Below are 14,377 nucleotides of genomic sequence, written 5' to 3' on the forward strand. Positions count from 1 at the left end.
GCTCACAACAGAAAAATTGGGTTATTTACATTTATCTTCTTCTTTTTTAATTCCAGACATACTAACATACAATGGCATGAGTATTATAAGGCAATTCAGATGGGTAAAACTGGCTACTATTTATCTCCCATATGGAAAAGAAAATCAGTAAGAACAAGATTTCTACTTTGTCCACAAGTCACTTGAGCTCACTTCAACTTGGGAAAGAAAATTACTATTTCATACACTATTTCCTTCCATTTCTATAATCATCTTCTCCACTTTGTTTCTAGTTTTATATTTACTTTATCAATCAGAATTCCAATTGAATTTATTGAAAGCTCAAAATTAGAGAATTGATTTAGTTTATCGGATATATGGCAAGTGGAAGTGTAACAAGCCCAATAAGTATGTGTGCAATATATTACAACATACCAGATACCAGAAGACCTGAAACGAGAAATGCCTGCATCCAAAACAAAGGTGCAAACATATATGAGAATACAGTATAAAGAGAAAGTACCACATCCACTTAAACTGACTCATGAAATATAAAATGTACCCTTCAAGAACCTTCTGACTGAAAAACATAAAAGTACATATGTGAATTACAGCTTTTGAACAGAAGGATAAATAGGCCAGTCTACAACTCAGTTTTAGTCTCGGAAAACCATGATTAGAACCAAATCCATTTAAAATTTTAAAAAGAACTGAAAAAAGAAATTAAAAATTGCAAGCCTGCCCCAAAAGATAAGAGTACACAGTTCTTACCCAACGAGTTTTAGAGAACTCGCTCCATCCATGTGTCACATCAGACAGATCCTTGAGAGTCGTTCCAACATATACTAATGCAAGAGTTATCGGCTGCAAAGGAAACCATATTAGAAATGTTTTCAAACCACTGAAATTGGATCATACACATCATTACACAGGAAAACAAAGAACTCCAACAAACAGACACACACATACATCCATGTAGACAGATCTGGAGGGTCATTCTAGACAAGCACCCCATTCGAACAGTAATTGCCCTTTTATTTTTTAACCCTTATGACCCCATCCCAAATTCAAACAAATCCCACCAACCCTGGTGCGGGTAGAATGAGATCCCAACATCTACTTTACAAGAAGTCTTACCAATTAAACTAGTTAGTATCCACGACGACCTAATTTGTACAAATTACCACAAAAAGAAATAAATAAATATAATTAAAAATTGCTCAATTGACTATCATGGCAAATTGATAAGAACAAATTCTTAACTCTCCATCGCTCAAACCATATTAAGACAGAAACAAACGGGTGATGACTTATTCCTTCCAAAAAGCCTTTGACATTACTGCTAAGACTAGAAGGCATAGAAAAAGTTAGGACTGAACCAATATATCCACCCCAATAAAATATAAATTTGAATCCCGAAGCTAACATTATATACGCATGAAATTCCCAACATAACATATCCATGCATGCTACTGTGAGAATATTGTCAGTATTAAATGGCTAAATGACATGTGGTAGGCTCCTCTGTAGCATATGGAACAAGGAAACCCTACCTTCCATTTATCTGCCCTAAGACAAACAATTTCACCATGCATCACATGCCCTAATCTCAGCAAGTAGTCAAGGCTTTCTATAGTTCTATAACAAAATATTGTGCACCTAAAGCATACCCACAACAATCACATTTAGGCTGAATAATGCATAAAGAACAACCCAAAAAGGAAAGCAACATTGTTTCAAAATGGATAAATGTTTTGCACACTGCATCTTATGAAGAGATGACAACCAATTAACAGCCTAATTGAGGCAAACCAAAGTGGTGTGACATATCAAAATTATGGAATATAATCATTAAATAAATGTAGGAGGAGGAGGAAGAAGAAGAAGAATATACCATCATTCCTAGCCAGGAAGCTAGCATGTATTCTCCTACTGGAACAGGAGTCACAGATAGGAGGTAATTCAACATATTAAATGGGAGCAAAGGAACAAGCCGAAGCAGCAAAACAATCTGTTGAACAAAATAAAGATGTTCAGAGATCTGACATAGGCAATTCAAAGAAAAGAATCATGCAAAGGACAGAGAACCTAAAAGCAAGCAATTACAAGACATTTTCTCACAACAATAATAATCCTATATATAAGAAATGAATACAATATTAATCGTCAAGCATGTGCAAAAATAAATTCCAACAGAAATGTTTTATAAAGAACCTTCCAAGAAAAAAGTATAATGCATACAGGCAATTGAAAACCACAATCTCACAGAATTTATTTTTCCTTGAGGAAGGTTTCAAGTCCAGGAAAAGAGAGTTTATAGTAAATATGCTATAAAATAAAAGAGAGATTATTCAACTACAAGCACTCACTATTCAACTCTTACCTCTAAGATGTAGCTGTATCAAATTTCATTATAAGGCTAGCTTAGTAACTACAATTATAGTCCACTTACAAAATATAGTTCTGCTGCCTACTTGCATCAGTGTGAGCATTCAAAATGAAATATTTGTGAAAAAATAACTGAAATAATATTTAAGATACAGAACACACAGGAACAAGCTAGAGAAAGAGCACCAACTCAGTTCTCGAAGATCCAATATGAAGCACATCTACCTTAAAACCAGATCTCTGAATGGCGATGGCAACTGACCGAAATTGTGGATAATCTTTCAACTTAGAAACAACAAATGATTTTCCTATCTGTGAAAGAATACCCGAATAAAATAAATTAAATGAAAATTATAATAATACCAAACATGTAACTCAAATTGACTTGAAAAGGAAGAAAATAATATGCCAAAATATGAACACCAGGAAAACGAAATGTGGTATATAGCAATTAGGACTACTCTAATAGCATCAATGAATGATACGTGGAGAAAAGAAGTGATATTAAAAGTTGCTTAATATTTATAATATTCAACAAACACTCTATCCTAGCATGCACCTTGCCTATCAATCGGAGAGTGGAACATCGAGATGCATATATATCATAAAAGTTCGTAAACTTACAGTTCGGCCAAGAAGAAATGCAGCCCCAGCACCAACAGTTGCACCAATAGAATCAGCAACAAAGCCCACTGGCAGACCAAAAAGATAACCACCACCAAGCTGAAAGAAGACCAAAATTCAAAAACTATCACAATTTCCAGGGACTAATACTCAAATCTACAGAAGTAAAGTCAGAATAGGTGGCAAGGCTAGCTAAAGCATCAGATTAGAGTTCAATACTTACAGTAAGCACGGATGCTGGAACCGCCAAAACTGTCAGAGGAATATATGCAACAGCCCTACATATCAACCACTGAAAATCAGTTTACAGTTTAAAAAATAAATAAATAAATAAAGTAAGACTTCCAGCATTGTCGTTTGCAGTTCACAAATCCAGAACCTATACGACCTCTTGAGATGCCAAAATGCGCACTTATCTAAGGGGCCAAGAACCAAAGAAGCTTTCTAGACATGGAAGTTCCCCACCATTTGAGGGTGGGAGACTAGTTAGGTGGGACTTATGAGCTTGTAAGCCACATGCTGATGGGACAAAGCAAATGAAATTGTTTTCATGGTTCTCTCCAAACAAGGTTATGTATGGTTCTCTCCAAACAAGGTTATGTCCCTAATCATACATGAAATATGGTTATGCAAGACTATTTACACATACACAATATGGCACAGACTGTTAGTAACCATGCATAAGAACAGGGTTTAATTGAACGAAGGTGATGAACCAAAAGTTCTGAAAATTCAAATGTGGATCTTGTTCTCCAAATCTTAGGACACAGAACACCTCTTCAATTCAAGGTGTCTGATTTTTCCTTTTAAGCCCAAGTAATAAAACATATCCATGAAGTGTGGCATCTAACTCCATCGCTAAGCTTCATAATATCCTAACCATGGAGAACAAAGCTCGGAGCTCTTTCAATCATCCAAAAAGATCTAAAAAGGGGATCAATATCGTAAGCTTATAATAATGAAAAAACACATAATCATACAGTCTCCATTAAATCCCATATTCTCAAACTTATTGGACCAGATTTGGAAAATGTGCTTTGACTTTAACTAGTGGAAAAAAAGAGCTCCCAGGCAGGCTTGAGCTTAGATTTTCTAACCAATCAATAAAGTTAGACAACCTGGTAAACAAGTCCCACTCAAGCAAAGCTAAATAGCACCTCTGCAAATAAATCAACCTAAATTAAAGAAATTAAAATTTTGAAATATATTATAAAATAAATTAAATGCAAATTTTCACATTCTCAACATGATTAGTTGTGTTGGATAGGTTTGAGCATGTGCTCAATTCAACTAAAACTCTCCACTGAAATGATAAGCAAACCAGAACATGAATTGATTCACATCAGAAGCATGAATCAAAAGCACAAGTATAAGAATTAATGCAAAAAGGTACATAAAAGAAAAACATTGAAAGAATTGCTATCAACTTACAACACAAGCGGACCCCAAGGACCAAGATCCTGTTCAACCCATATTAGAAAGTCCTTCAAAATCTGCAGGAAGCAATAACTCCATCAATAAACAAGTTCTCAGGCTATTCACATCAAGTTTAGAGATAATACTTCAAATATCGAAATGTGTCTAGGAAGCAATCTAGTTTGAAGACCCCCTGTTGAAACCGACAAACTCATAAAAGCTCTAGTTGTTTTTTTTTTTTTTTTTTTTTTTTTTGGGTAAGGAACAAACAAACTCATACAAGTAGCATAATAAACTAAGAGAAATCAGTGAAACGGCAAGACACTAATGGTAAGGGAGATTCAATAGCAGTATATGTATGCAATATCCATTTGAGTTAACAAAGACGTAAGGAAATACAACAAATTTGCAGCAATAGAATCTGACCATGGCTTAATTAGAGCAACTATTCCTTTTCTTACTAATCTAATTTCTAAAATCTTAATCATATGAATAATATAGTTCTGCTGCATAAACAAATTCGTGACAAAAAGCAAAAACTTGGATTGCAAATCAAGCCCAAAAAACTAGAAGCAAAATCCTAATTTTCCAGCATTGATCTCTGACTCGCGCTCAAAAAATAACAACCCATCAATCAAATCAAAACAAGAACCAAACAAACCAGCCCTAAAATTAAAAAAACCAAAAACCCAGAAAGGAAATCCTAAAAATTAGATAGAAAGACAAAAACCCCATCTCAGAAAAACAAACAAAATGACGAAAAAGACGGAAGAAAAAGAAACCTTTTCAACAGGGAGAGTAAAAAAAGCGAAAACAACAGCGGCAACAAGAAGAATCAAAAGAGTGATCCGAAGAGCAGAACCCCAGGTGAAAGCCATAAACAATCTACGACGCCAAGGCCTGCAGTCTTCGTCTTCGTTACAAAGGTCGGATGTTGCTTGCTTCAAGGACAAGCGAGCTCTCAATCCTCCTAAATTTGCCAGATTTTGAAAGCCCTTTAAACACTGAAATACATATGGTCACCAACACGCAACACCATAAAGAACCAAAACAAAAATGTGTAGTGTTTTAATGTTTTGTTGTTTGAAACAGTGTGATTTTGCTTCAAGGGAGGTTAGTTAAAAGCTTTGTCAGATCGTAGACTTGTTGCGTGTTATTTTGCTTTATTACTAAATTTATTTTCCTATTTTTTAGGGACTCCTTGCCTTCTTTTAGTTGAATTTACGTTTGCCTCCTCCTCCTCCTCCTTCGTTGTCATTATTTCATTTTTAACTCATTGGAAATCTAATTTTGTCCTTTAATTTTTTTTATTTTATTTGATGTTCTTACCAAACATTCTACACGACTCAAAGCTTATCCTACTAATTTTTTTAGTTGTGGCCCTTGTGGGTTTATTTAATTATATTTATCTATTAATTCAAACAATTATTACCTGTTTTTAATGCATCGAAATTGTCTCTTTTTTTTTTTTTTTTTTTTGGGTAAATTGAGTTTTATCTAATTTCCAATTAACAAAATAAAAATTATCATACATATTGCGAAACTAAACTAAACAGAAATTGAGGAATGATATGATAAAACCTAATTGTATATTAGCAATCAAATGGGTGATATTTATGTGTAATATTGTTAGTTATTCTTAAATACACACATTAAAAATTTGACCTAATTTTGAGTATACTAAGAACCATCATTTCAATAAGAGTAAGGACAAATTCCCACCGGAGTTTGACAAAATTTCAAGTTCATACCCTTGATTATATTTATTATAGATTTTCATCCTTAAATTAATACTGTTAGTGACTATTAGAGGTGATCGAAAACGGTGAGTGAGGTCGGCAAATGAAGATATGGATTTTGTAGAAGAGGTTGTGGGGAATTCAACAATGGTTTCGAAAGTGATTTTGGACTTCAGAATCAAACAAAAAAAGCTAAAAATCATTGGCTTGGATGCTACTAACATGAGCTGCCTTTTGTTAACATGAGTCTATATTCTACCAAAGAAAACACCAATGTATTTTAGTGTGTTAATGTGCATCGTGCTACAGTAGAATATTGAAAATTTGTTAAAATAAAAAAAATAACATTACTTTAAGGATGAAAATATGGAATAAATACAACCATGGAATCAATTTGGAATTTTGCTAAACTTCTTGTGGAAGTTGGGGTTTTCTCATACAATAATAGATTATATAGCTTAGGGGAAACGATAAAGTGTAAGATACTGATGATAATGACATTGACAGCTTAATTTGGGTGCACTAGAGATGAACGTGTGTGTATTTAAAAATATTGTAATTGGGATTTGCGCATACTAAACCCAATAAGGTTTTATGGGCTCTCTCCACTGGACCACAACTCTTATTGGCAGCCGTCTTTTCTGGACTCATTTAGTGTGATGTTTGTTTAGCCACTGGACCATAGGTACACCATTTAATCCGGCCTTGTGAGTTTTCATAACTACAGAGAATACCAAATTACCAATACAAGCGGGTAAGGATTGATGTCCATAGATAACATGCCCGTACCCATCTATCCATTTCAATATTTGATCCCAATTCCCATTTCCCAGCAGCTGAATCTGCATAAACAGTTGTCTATGTAACATATACCCATTTTACAACCATACTGAGTTGGCTTTTTGGGCCTAGAAACAGAGCAGGGCAAAAACAAATGCATAGACTTGAAGGCTCTTCTGAAGTCCAGAAATCCTATTGTATGTATTGAAGTTGAGTTCTATTAGATCCAACGTGTTTTGGTTAAGGGAACTGTAGTTGGGATTGAGAGCTGGGAGACATGCAGATGCTGCTTTTGCGGAGATTTTATGATGATTTACAGCTATAGCAGATCTGTCAAACATCATTGACATCAATATTTGGCCAATTACTACTAATCCCTCCCGTCATTATAGGCTTGTTCCAAAGTATGCTTTCGTTTCTACGGAAAAAAGGAAAGATAATGACATAAATAACTTTTTTAAAAGATGCATCAAAAGCTCAACTCCACATAAATTTTTTTGCATCTTTTTGACAATCTGTTGCTTACCCTCCTTACCTTTTTTCAACCAAAAATAAAATAAATGTGAAAAGATAAATGTAATCAATACACCATCTAGTTAAGTGGATAGACCAAAGTTCAACAGTTTTATAATCTGAAACCAAAAGGGAGCCCTCAGTTAAGAAGGATTTGTAATAGAACAACTAGTATTTCATCAAGAAGTGTAATGATTTTTTTCCAAGTACCCAAAAGTTTTAGAAGCCATAAATCAATTGCCATAAAGTGACTCCTGCATCAAATGCCAAATTATGCTCCAATGGAATCACATTGTACATGAAATATTTGAAGATTCGTGAGAACAAACAACCAAGTTGAAGTATGCAATAGATCAACTAAAAATTTATGTAACAAACAATTATATTGACAAAACATCAAATATATGCACTGGTTACATTATTATATATGACCATATTCACTAATACATTCCGTGGAACTCTCATAATCTACATGCCTGAGAGCTGGATCTATCTAAGACTGTAAGTGGTAATAAATTTATAAACAAATAAAGAATGCCAATCCTAACCTATTAATGAATATCATCCATTACGTAAAAGTCTTGAAAATTTGATTCCATGCACCATCTAAGCTGTCTCTCCATGTGTTCCAACAAAGCCTGCAATGGCAGTAGCAATATCCAGCAACTCAATAGCTTCACAAATGCTACTTTCCAGAGCTACTAAACAGAAACCTTCCAAAAATTGCCAATTACCTACAATTTACTTCAACTATTGCGCACATAGAGCATTAAGTAGCACATGGGCTAACATGAGGTCGACAAAATATTGGTGTCCAATTTCACCATCCCTCCACTTCATCTTCAATGGAGCTCTTCCATAATGTACACCATCGTTACAACGGTTATCAAAATGCCATGGAAAAGTCATATCGAAGTTATCGATCACACCAGAAACCAGCCCAGCTTGCTTCAACTTGTCTAAGAATACCCCATTAAATGCCTCCATTTTATTAGGATTAAATGCCAGCGACCGTGCATATCCACCAGTCGCCACTGTGCTACGATAGAAAATTTGTGGCACCCTCAATCCCCTGTGTTTTATGGACTCCATAACTTCTTCCCAAAATGAAGCAGCATACTCTGCTGCCCTAGAGAATGCTCTTATGCTATGAAAGTGAACACCATCGTGCAAGCCTGAGTTCACAATTATCGAGTCCGGAACGGTGTCCTCAGAGAAGTAATTTTTCAGCAAATTCCTAAATCCTTCATCTGTCAAAGAATCCAACCCTTGGTAATTTTGTGTCTTATTCCAGTGACCATTGAAAATGCTTGTAATTCGTACCGACTGAGAAGGGTCCTTGGGGTTTGAAAAATTCATATCAAATCTCCTAGGAACTGAATGTATATCAGGCAAATTTAAGACAAAATTCAGCATGTTTCTTATTGTATCAACATGATTGGAATCGCCCCAGAAGAAAATCCACCTATTTTTCAAACATTTCCAAGCAGAATTAGCTGAAAACATCCTAAAAGAACAATGACTTGAGTATACCCAACCATTACTTTCAATCGATCCCAATGAACCACTACACCATGGCTTTTGACAGGGAAAATCTGGTGCTAGACACCTATACCTACCATCCTGGCTAATTCGACAATCATCGTTCTTTCCATGTCTTGTCCACCTCCCAGACCAAATATCTCTCGTAAAATCAGATTTTCGACAAATTTGTAACCCTGGCAGTTTAGCTTTACTTCTAAAGAACCTAATGGGAATATGACGCAACTCTCTATCATAAACAAACCTTGGAGGAGAAAACTTAAGACCCTCAAAATGTCTAAAGAGCAAAATGACGGTCAAATTATAATCACCGGAAAAATCAGGATGAACCTGAAGCGAAAGCAAGTAAGTACCATTACCAAAATCTTTGACCACAGGCCTAGATTTCCATGACCCTCCTGAAAGATCAGTCTCGAAGTAATCCCCACCAAGACAACGAGGCTTCCCGGACTCATCCAATGCTTGGAAGTAAAATTCATGGATTTCACCAGCTGATAACTCCACCATCTTCCCTCCATCTAGGTCACGAATTGCAATCTCCACAGTACGGGAATCTTTACACGGCTCTCCTCCTGGAGTCAACCAACGAGCCAGAAGATTACTAGTCAAGTTGGGCTCCAGTTCAACTGAAACCCACCTCAAATTTTCCGAAATTTGATTCCCACTTTGTCGCTTCTGGAGTTGAGACAAATTGGCAGAACTGTTGGAAGAAAAATTAGTCGTACCGGTTTGGTAGTTTTGGGTCTGAGACAAACTGGGTAAAGGACTAAAACTGTTGGTGTCGTTTTGGTTTAGTTTTTGGGTGGCGGAAACATGAACATTGGGGGTGTTTAGAGAGAGATTTTGATTTATTTGCATTAGATCGACAGTGGCATTGAGTTTGAAGGAAATATAATCTTCCCTAAGCCTCCAAGCTTGAATGAAGTTCTTTATAGTACAACCATCGACGCTCCACACCACCACCATCCCAACAAATACAAGAGCTGTTAGCACACCAAATCTCCATTGATGCATTGGCCCTGCAACAAGCCACTGTTTTGGTGATACCGCCACTTTCTCCGGCATCTGTAAGACAAACGAAAACAACAACCCCAACAACAAGAAGATAAATAACCCAGACAAGAAGATAAATAAATCTTTAAGTTATTTTAACGAGAAATAGAAAAAACTTTGACGACAAAACCAAGTTCCCAAAACTGGGAAAGTTTCATTAAAGCCACAGTATTCTATTTTCTCGAGAAAACATATAATAATGAAGAAGGAATTGTAGTGTGTGTGTGTATACTTACTGGAATATGTAGTATTACAACTCAATCTGAGCTGCAGGTGTTGTTGAATCTTGCCCTTTTAGAGGGCTTGAGGAAAAACAAGATGGAATCAACGTAATTATCAGCAAGTATTGTTTCTTTTTCTTTTGTTTTTTATGGGTATGATTTGAGCTTTCGGACGAAGAGGACACAGTTTGTTTATATGTCCAAAGCAGACGAGGGGTAGGTTAGATTCCATTTGAGAATGTCTAATACGATTTTAACTCTCGTTTAAGGATTAAAAGGGACTTAGTGTAAAATTATTAATTAATCTTACAACTCTTATTGGCAGCCGTCTTTTCTGTACTCATTTAGTATGATGTTTGTTTAGCCACTGGACCATAGGTACACCATTTAATCCGGCCTTGTGAGTTTTCATAATTACAGAGAATACCAAATTACCAATACAAGCAGGTAAGGATTGCTGTCCATAGATAACATGCCCTTATCCATCTATCCATTTCAATATTTGATCCCAATTCCCATTTCCCAGCAGCTGAATCTGCATAAACAATGGTCTATGTAACATATACCCATTTTACAACCATACTGAGTTGGCTTTTTGGGCCTAGAAACAGAGCAGGGCAAGAACAAATGCATAGACTTGAAGGCTCTTCTGAAGTCCAGAAATCCTATTGTATGTATTGAAGTTGAGTTCTATTAGATCCAACGTGTTTTGGTTAAGGGAACTGTAGTTGGGATTGAGAGCTGGGAGACATGCAGATGCTGCTTTTGCGGAGATTTTATGATGATTTACAGCTATAGCAGATCTGTCAAACATCATTGACATCAATATTTGGCCAATTACTACTAATCCCTCCCGTCATTATAGGCTTGTTCCAAAGTATGCTTTCGTTTCTACGGAAAAAAGGAAAGATAATGACATAAATAACTTTTTTAAAAGATGCATCAAAAGCTCAACTCCACATAAATTTTTTTGCATCTTTTTGACAATCTGTTGCTTACCCTCCTTACCTTTTTTCAACCAAAAATAAAATAAATGTGAAAAGATAAATGTAATCAATACACCATCTAGTTAAGTGGATAGACCAAAGTTCAACAGTTTTATAATCTGAAACCAAAAGGGAGCCCTCAGTTAAGAAGGATTTGTAATAGAACAACTAGTATTTCATCAAGAAGTGTAATGATTTTTTTCCAAGTACCCAAAAGTTTTAGAAGCCATAAATCAATTGCCATAAAGTGACTCCTGCATCAAATGCCAAATTATGCTCCAATGGAATCACATTGTACATGAAATATTTGAAGATTCGTGAGAACAAACAACCAAGTTGAAGTATGCAATAGATCAACTAAAAATTTATGTAACAAACAATTATATTGACAAAACATCAAATATATGCACTGGTTACATTATTATATATGACCATATTCACTAATACATTCCGTGGAACTCTCATAATCTACATGCCTGAGAGCTGGATCTATCTAAGACTGTAAGTGGTAATAAATTTATAAACAAATAAAGAATGCCAATCCTAACCTATTAATGAATATCATCCATTACGTAAAAGTCTTGAAAATTTGATTCCATGCACCATCTAAGCTGTCTCTCCATGTGTTCCAACAAAGCCTGCAATGGCAGTAGCAATATCCAGCAACTCAATAGCTTCACAAATGCTACTTTCCAGAGCTACTAAACAGAAACCTTCCAAAAATTGCCAATTACCTACAATTTACTTCAACTATTGCGCACATAGAGCATTAAGTAGCACATGGGCTAACATGAGGTCGACAAAATATTGGTGTCCAATTTCACCATCCCTCCACTTCATCTTCAATGGAGCTCTTCCATAATGTACACCATCGTTACAACGGTTATCAAAATGCCATGGAAAAGTCATATCGAAGTTATCGATCACACCAGAAACCAGCCCAGCTTGCTTCAACTTGTCTAAGAATACCCCATTAAATGCCTCCATTTTATTAGGATTAAATGCCAGCGACCGTGCATATCCACCAGTCGCCACTGTGCTACGATAGAAAATTTGTGGCACCCTCAATCCCCTGTGTTTTATGGACTCCATAACTTCTTCCCAAAATGAAGCAGCATACTCTGCTGCCCTAGAGAATGCTCTTATGCTATGAAAGTGAACACCATCGTGCAAGCCTGAGTTCACAATTATCGAGTCCGGAACGGTGTCCTCAGAGAAGTAATTTTTCAGCAAATTCCTAAATCCTTCATCTGTCAAAGAATCCAACCCTTGGTAATTTTGTGTCTTATTCCAGTGACCATTGAAAATGCTTGTAATTCGTACCGACTGAGAAGGGTCCTTGGGGTTTGAAAAATTCATATCAAATCTCCTAGGAACTGAATGTATATCAGGCAAATTTAAGACAAAATTCAGCATGTTTCTTATTGTATCAACATGATTGGAATCGCCCCAGAAGAAAATCCACCTATTTTTCAAACATTTCCAAGCAGAATTAGCTGAAAACATCCTAAAAGAACAATGACTTGAGTATACCCAACCATTACTTTCAATCGATCCCAATGAACCACTACACCATGGCTTTTGACAGGGAAAATCTGGTGCTAGACACCTATACCTACCATCCTGGCTAATTCGACAATCATCGTTCTTTCCATGTCTTGTCCACCTCCCAGACCAAATATCTCTCGTAAAATCAGATTTTCGACAAATTTGTAACCCTGGCAGTTTAGCTTTACTTCTAAAGAACCTAATGGGAATATGACGCAACTCTCTATCATAAACAAACCTTGGAGGAGAAAACTTAAGACCCTCAAAATGTCTAAAGAGCAAAATGACGGTCAAATTATAATCACCGGAAAAATCAGGATGAACCTGAAGCGAAAGCAAGTAAGTACCATTACCAAAATCTTTGACCACAGGCCTAGATTTCCATGACCCTCCTGAAAGATCAGTCTCGAAGTAATCCCCACCAAGACAACGAGGCTTCCCGGACTCATCCAATGCTTGGAAGTAAAATTCATGGATTTCACCAGCTGATAACTCCACCATCTTCCCTCCATCTAGGTCACGAATTGCAATCTCCACAGTACGGGAATCTTTACACGGCTCTCCTCCTGGAGTCAACCAACGAGCCAGAAGATTACTAGTCAAGTTGGGCTCCAGTTCAACTGAAACCCACCTCAAATTTTCCGAAATTTGATTCCCACTTTGTCGCTTCTGGAGTTGAGACAAATTGGCAGAACTGTTGGAAGAAAAATTAGTCGTACCGGTTTGGTAGTTTTGGGTCTGAGACAAACTGGGTAAAGGACTAAAACTGTTGGTGTCGTTTTGGTTTAGTTTTTGGGTGGCGGAAACATGAACATTGGGGGTGTTTAGAGAGAGATTTTGATTTATTTGCATTAGATCGACAGTGGCATTGAGTTTGAAGGAAATATAATCTTCCCTAAGCCTCCAAGCTTGAATGAAGTTCTTTATAGTACAACCATCGACGCTCCACACCACCACCATCCCAACAAATACAAGAGCTGTTAGCACACCAAATCTCCATTGATGCATTGGCCCTGCAACAAGCCACTGTTTTGGTGATACCGCCACTTTCTCCGGCATCTGTAAGACAAACGAAAACAACAACCCCAACAACAAGAAGATAAATAACCCAGACAAGAAGATAAATAAATCTTTAAGTTATTTTAACGAGAAATAGAAAAAACTTTGACGACAAAACCAAGTTCCCAAAACTGGGAAAGTTTCATTAAAGCCACAGTATTCTATTTTCTCGAGAAAACATATAATAATGAAGAAGGAATTGTAGTGTGTGTGTGTATACTTACTGGAATATGTAGTATTACAACTCAATCTGAGCTGCAGGTGTTGTTGAATCTTGCCCTTTTAGAGGGCTTGAGGAAAAACAAGATGGAATCAACGTAATTATCAGCAAGTATTGTTTCTTTTTCTTTTGTTTTTTATGGGTATGATTTGAGCTTTCGGACGAAGAGGACACAGTTTGTTTATATGTCCAAAGCAGACGAGGGGTAGGTTAGATTCCATTTGAGAATGTCTAATACGATTTTAACTCTCGTTTAAGGATTAAAAGGGACTTAGTGTAAAATTATTAATTAATCTTATTAATATTTTT

The 14,377-nt window shown here is 36.1% G+C and overlaps 3 protein-coding genes across 3 annotated transcripts; all 3 read right to left on the reverse strand.

Moving 5' to 3' along the window:
* Positions 1-378: 378 nt before the first annotated feature.
* LOC116118910 (TVP38/TMEM64 family membrane protein slr0305-like) lies at positions 379-5,576 on the reverse strand. Its single transcript, XM_031404861.1, has 8 exons — positions 5,190-5,576; positions 4,423-4,484; positions 3,215-3,269; positions 2,992-3,090; positions 2,593-2,679; positions 1,874-1,990; positions 751-843; positions 379-445 (listed from the first exon to the last, which is right to left on the reverse strand). Exons 1-8 carry the CDS (start codon positions 5,283-5,285, stop codon positions 404-406), a joined length of 651 nt encoding a protein of 216 aa, XP_031260721.1. The 5' UTR covers positions 5,286-5,576; the 3' UTR covers positions 379-403.
* Positions 5,577-7,784: 2,208 nt separating this feature from the next.
* Positions 7,785-10,411, reverse strand: LOC116118911. The gene is made up of 2 exons (XM_031404862.1): positions 10,271-10,411; positions 7,785-10,046 (listed from the first exon to the last, which is right to left on the reverse strand). The coding sequence occupies exon 2, from the start codon at positions 10,044-10,046 to the stop codon at positions 8,190-8,192; it is 1,857 nt and encodes a 618-aa protein (XP_031260722.1). The 5' UTR covers positions 10,271-10,411; the 3' UTR covers positions 7,785-8,189.
* Positions 10,412-11,586: 1,175 nt separating this feature from the next.
* Positions 11,587-14,213, reverse strand: LOC116118912. Its single transcript, XM_031404863.1, has 2 exons — positions 14,073-14,213; positions 11,587-13,848 (listed from the first exon to the last, which is right to left on the reverse strand). The coding sequence occupies exon 2, from the start codon at positions 13,846-13,848 to the stop codon at positions 11,992-11,994; it is 1,857 nt and encodes a 618-aa protein (XP_031260723.1). The 5' UTR covers positions 14,073-14,213; the 3' UTR covers positions 11,587-11,991.
* Positions 14,214-14,377: the final 164 nt, after the last annotated feature.

Source organism: Pistacia vera, unplaced genomic scaffold, assembly GCF_008641045.1.
Source record: "Pistacia vera cultivar Batoury unplaced genomic scaffold, PisVer_v2 Contig864, whole genome shotgun sequence".
Lineage (NCBI taxonomy): Eukaryota > Viridiplantae > Streptophyta > Magnoliopsida > Sapindales > Anacardiaceae > Pistacia > Pistacia vera.

What these genes read in the sequence shown, in the direction of transcription:
- LOC116118911 (XM_031404862.1), bottom strand. Translation starts at nt 10,046, where the DNA reads ATGCCGGAGAAAGTGGCGGTATCACCAAAACAGTGGCTTGTTGCAGGG.
- LOC116118910 (XM_031404861.1), bottom strand. Translation starts at nt 5,285, where the DNA reads ATGGCTTTCACCTGGGGTTCTGCTCTTCGGATCACTCTTTTGATTCTT. An exon ending in CATTTCTTCTTGGCCGAACT is followed by an intron (nt 2,680 to 2,991) that starts GTAAGTTTACGA and finishes ATTCTTTCACAG; the next exon opens with ATAGGAAAATCATTTGTTGT. An exon ending in AGTTCTCTAAAACTCGTTGG is followed by an intron (nt 446 to 750) that starts GTAAGAACTGTG and finishes TTTTGGATGCAG; the next exon opens with GCATTTCTCGTTTCAGGTCT.
- LOC116118912 (XM_031404863.1), bottom strand. Translation starts at nt 13,848, where the DNA reads ATGCCGGAGAAAGTGGCGGTATCACCAAAACAGTGGCTTGTTGCAGGG.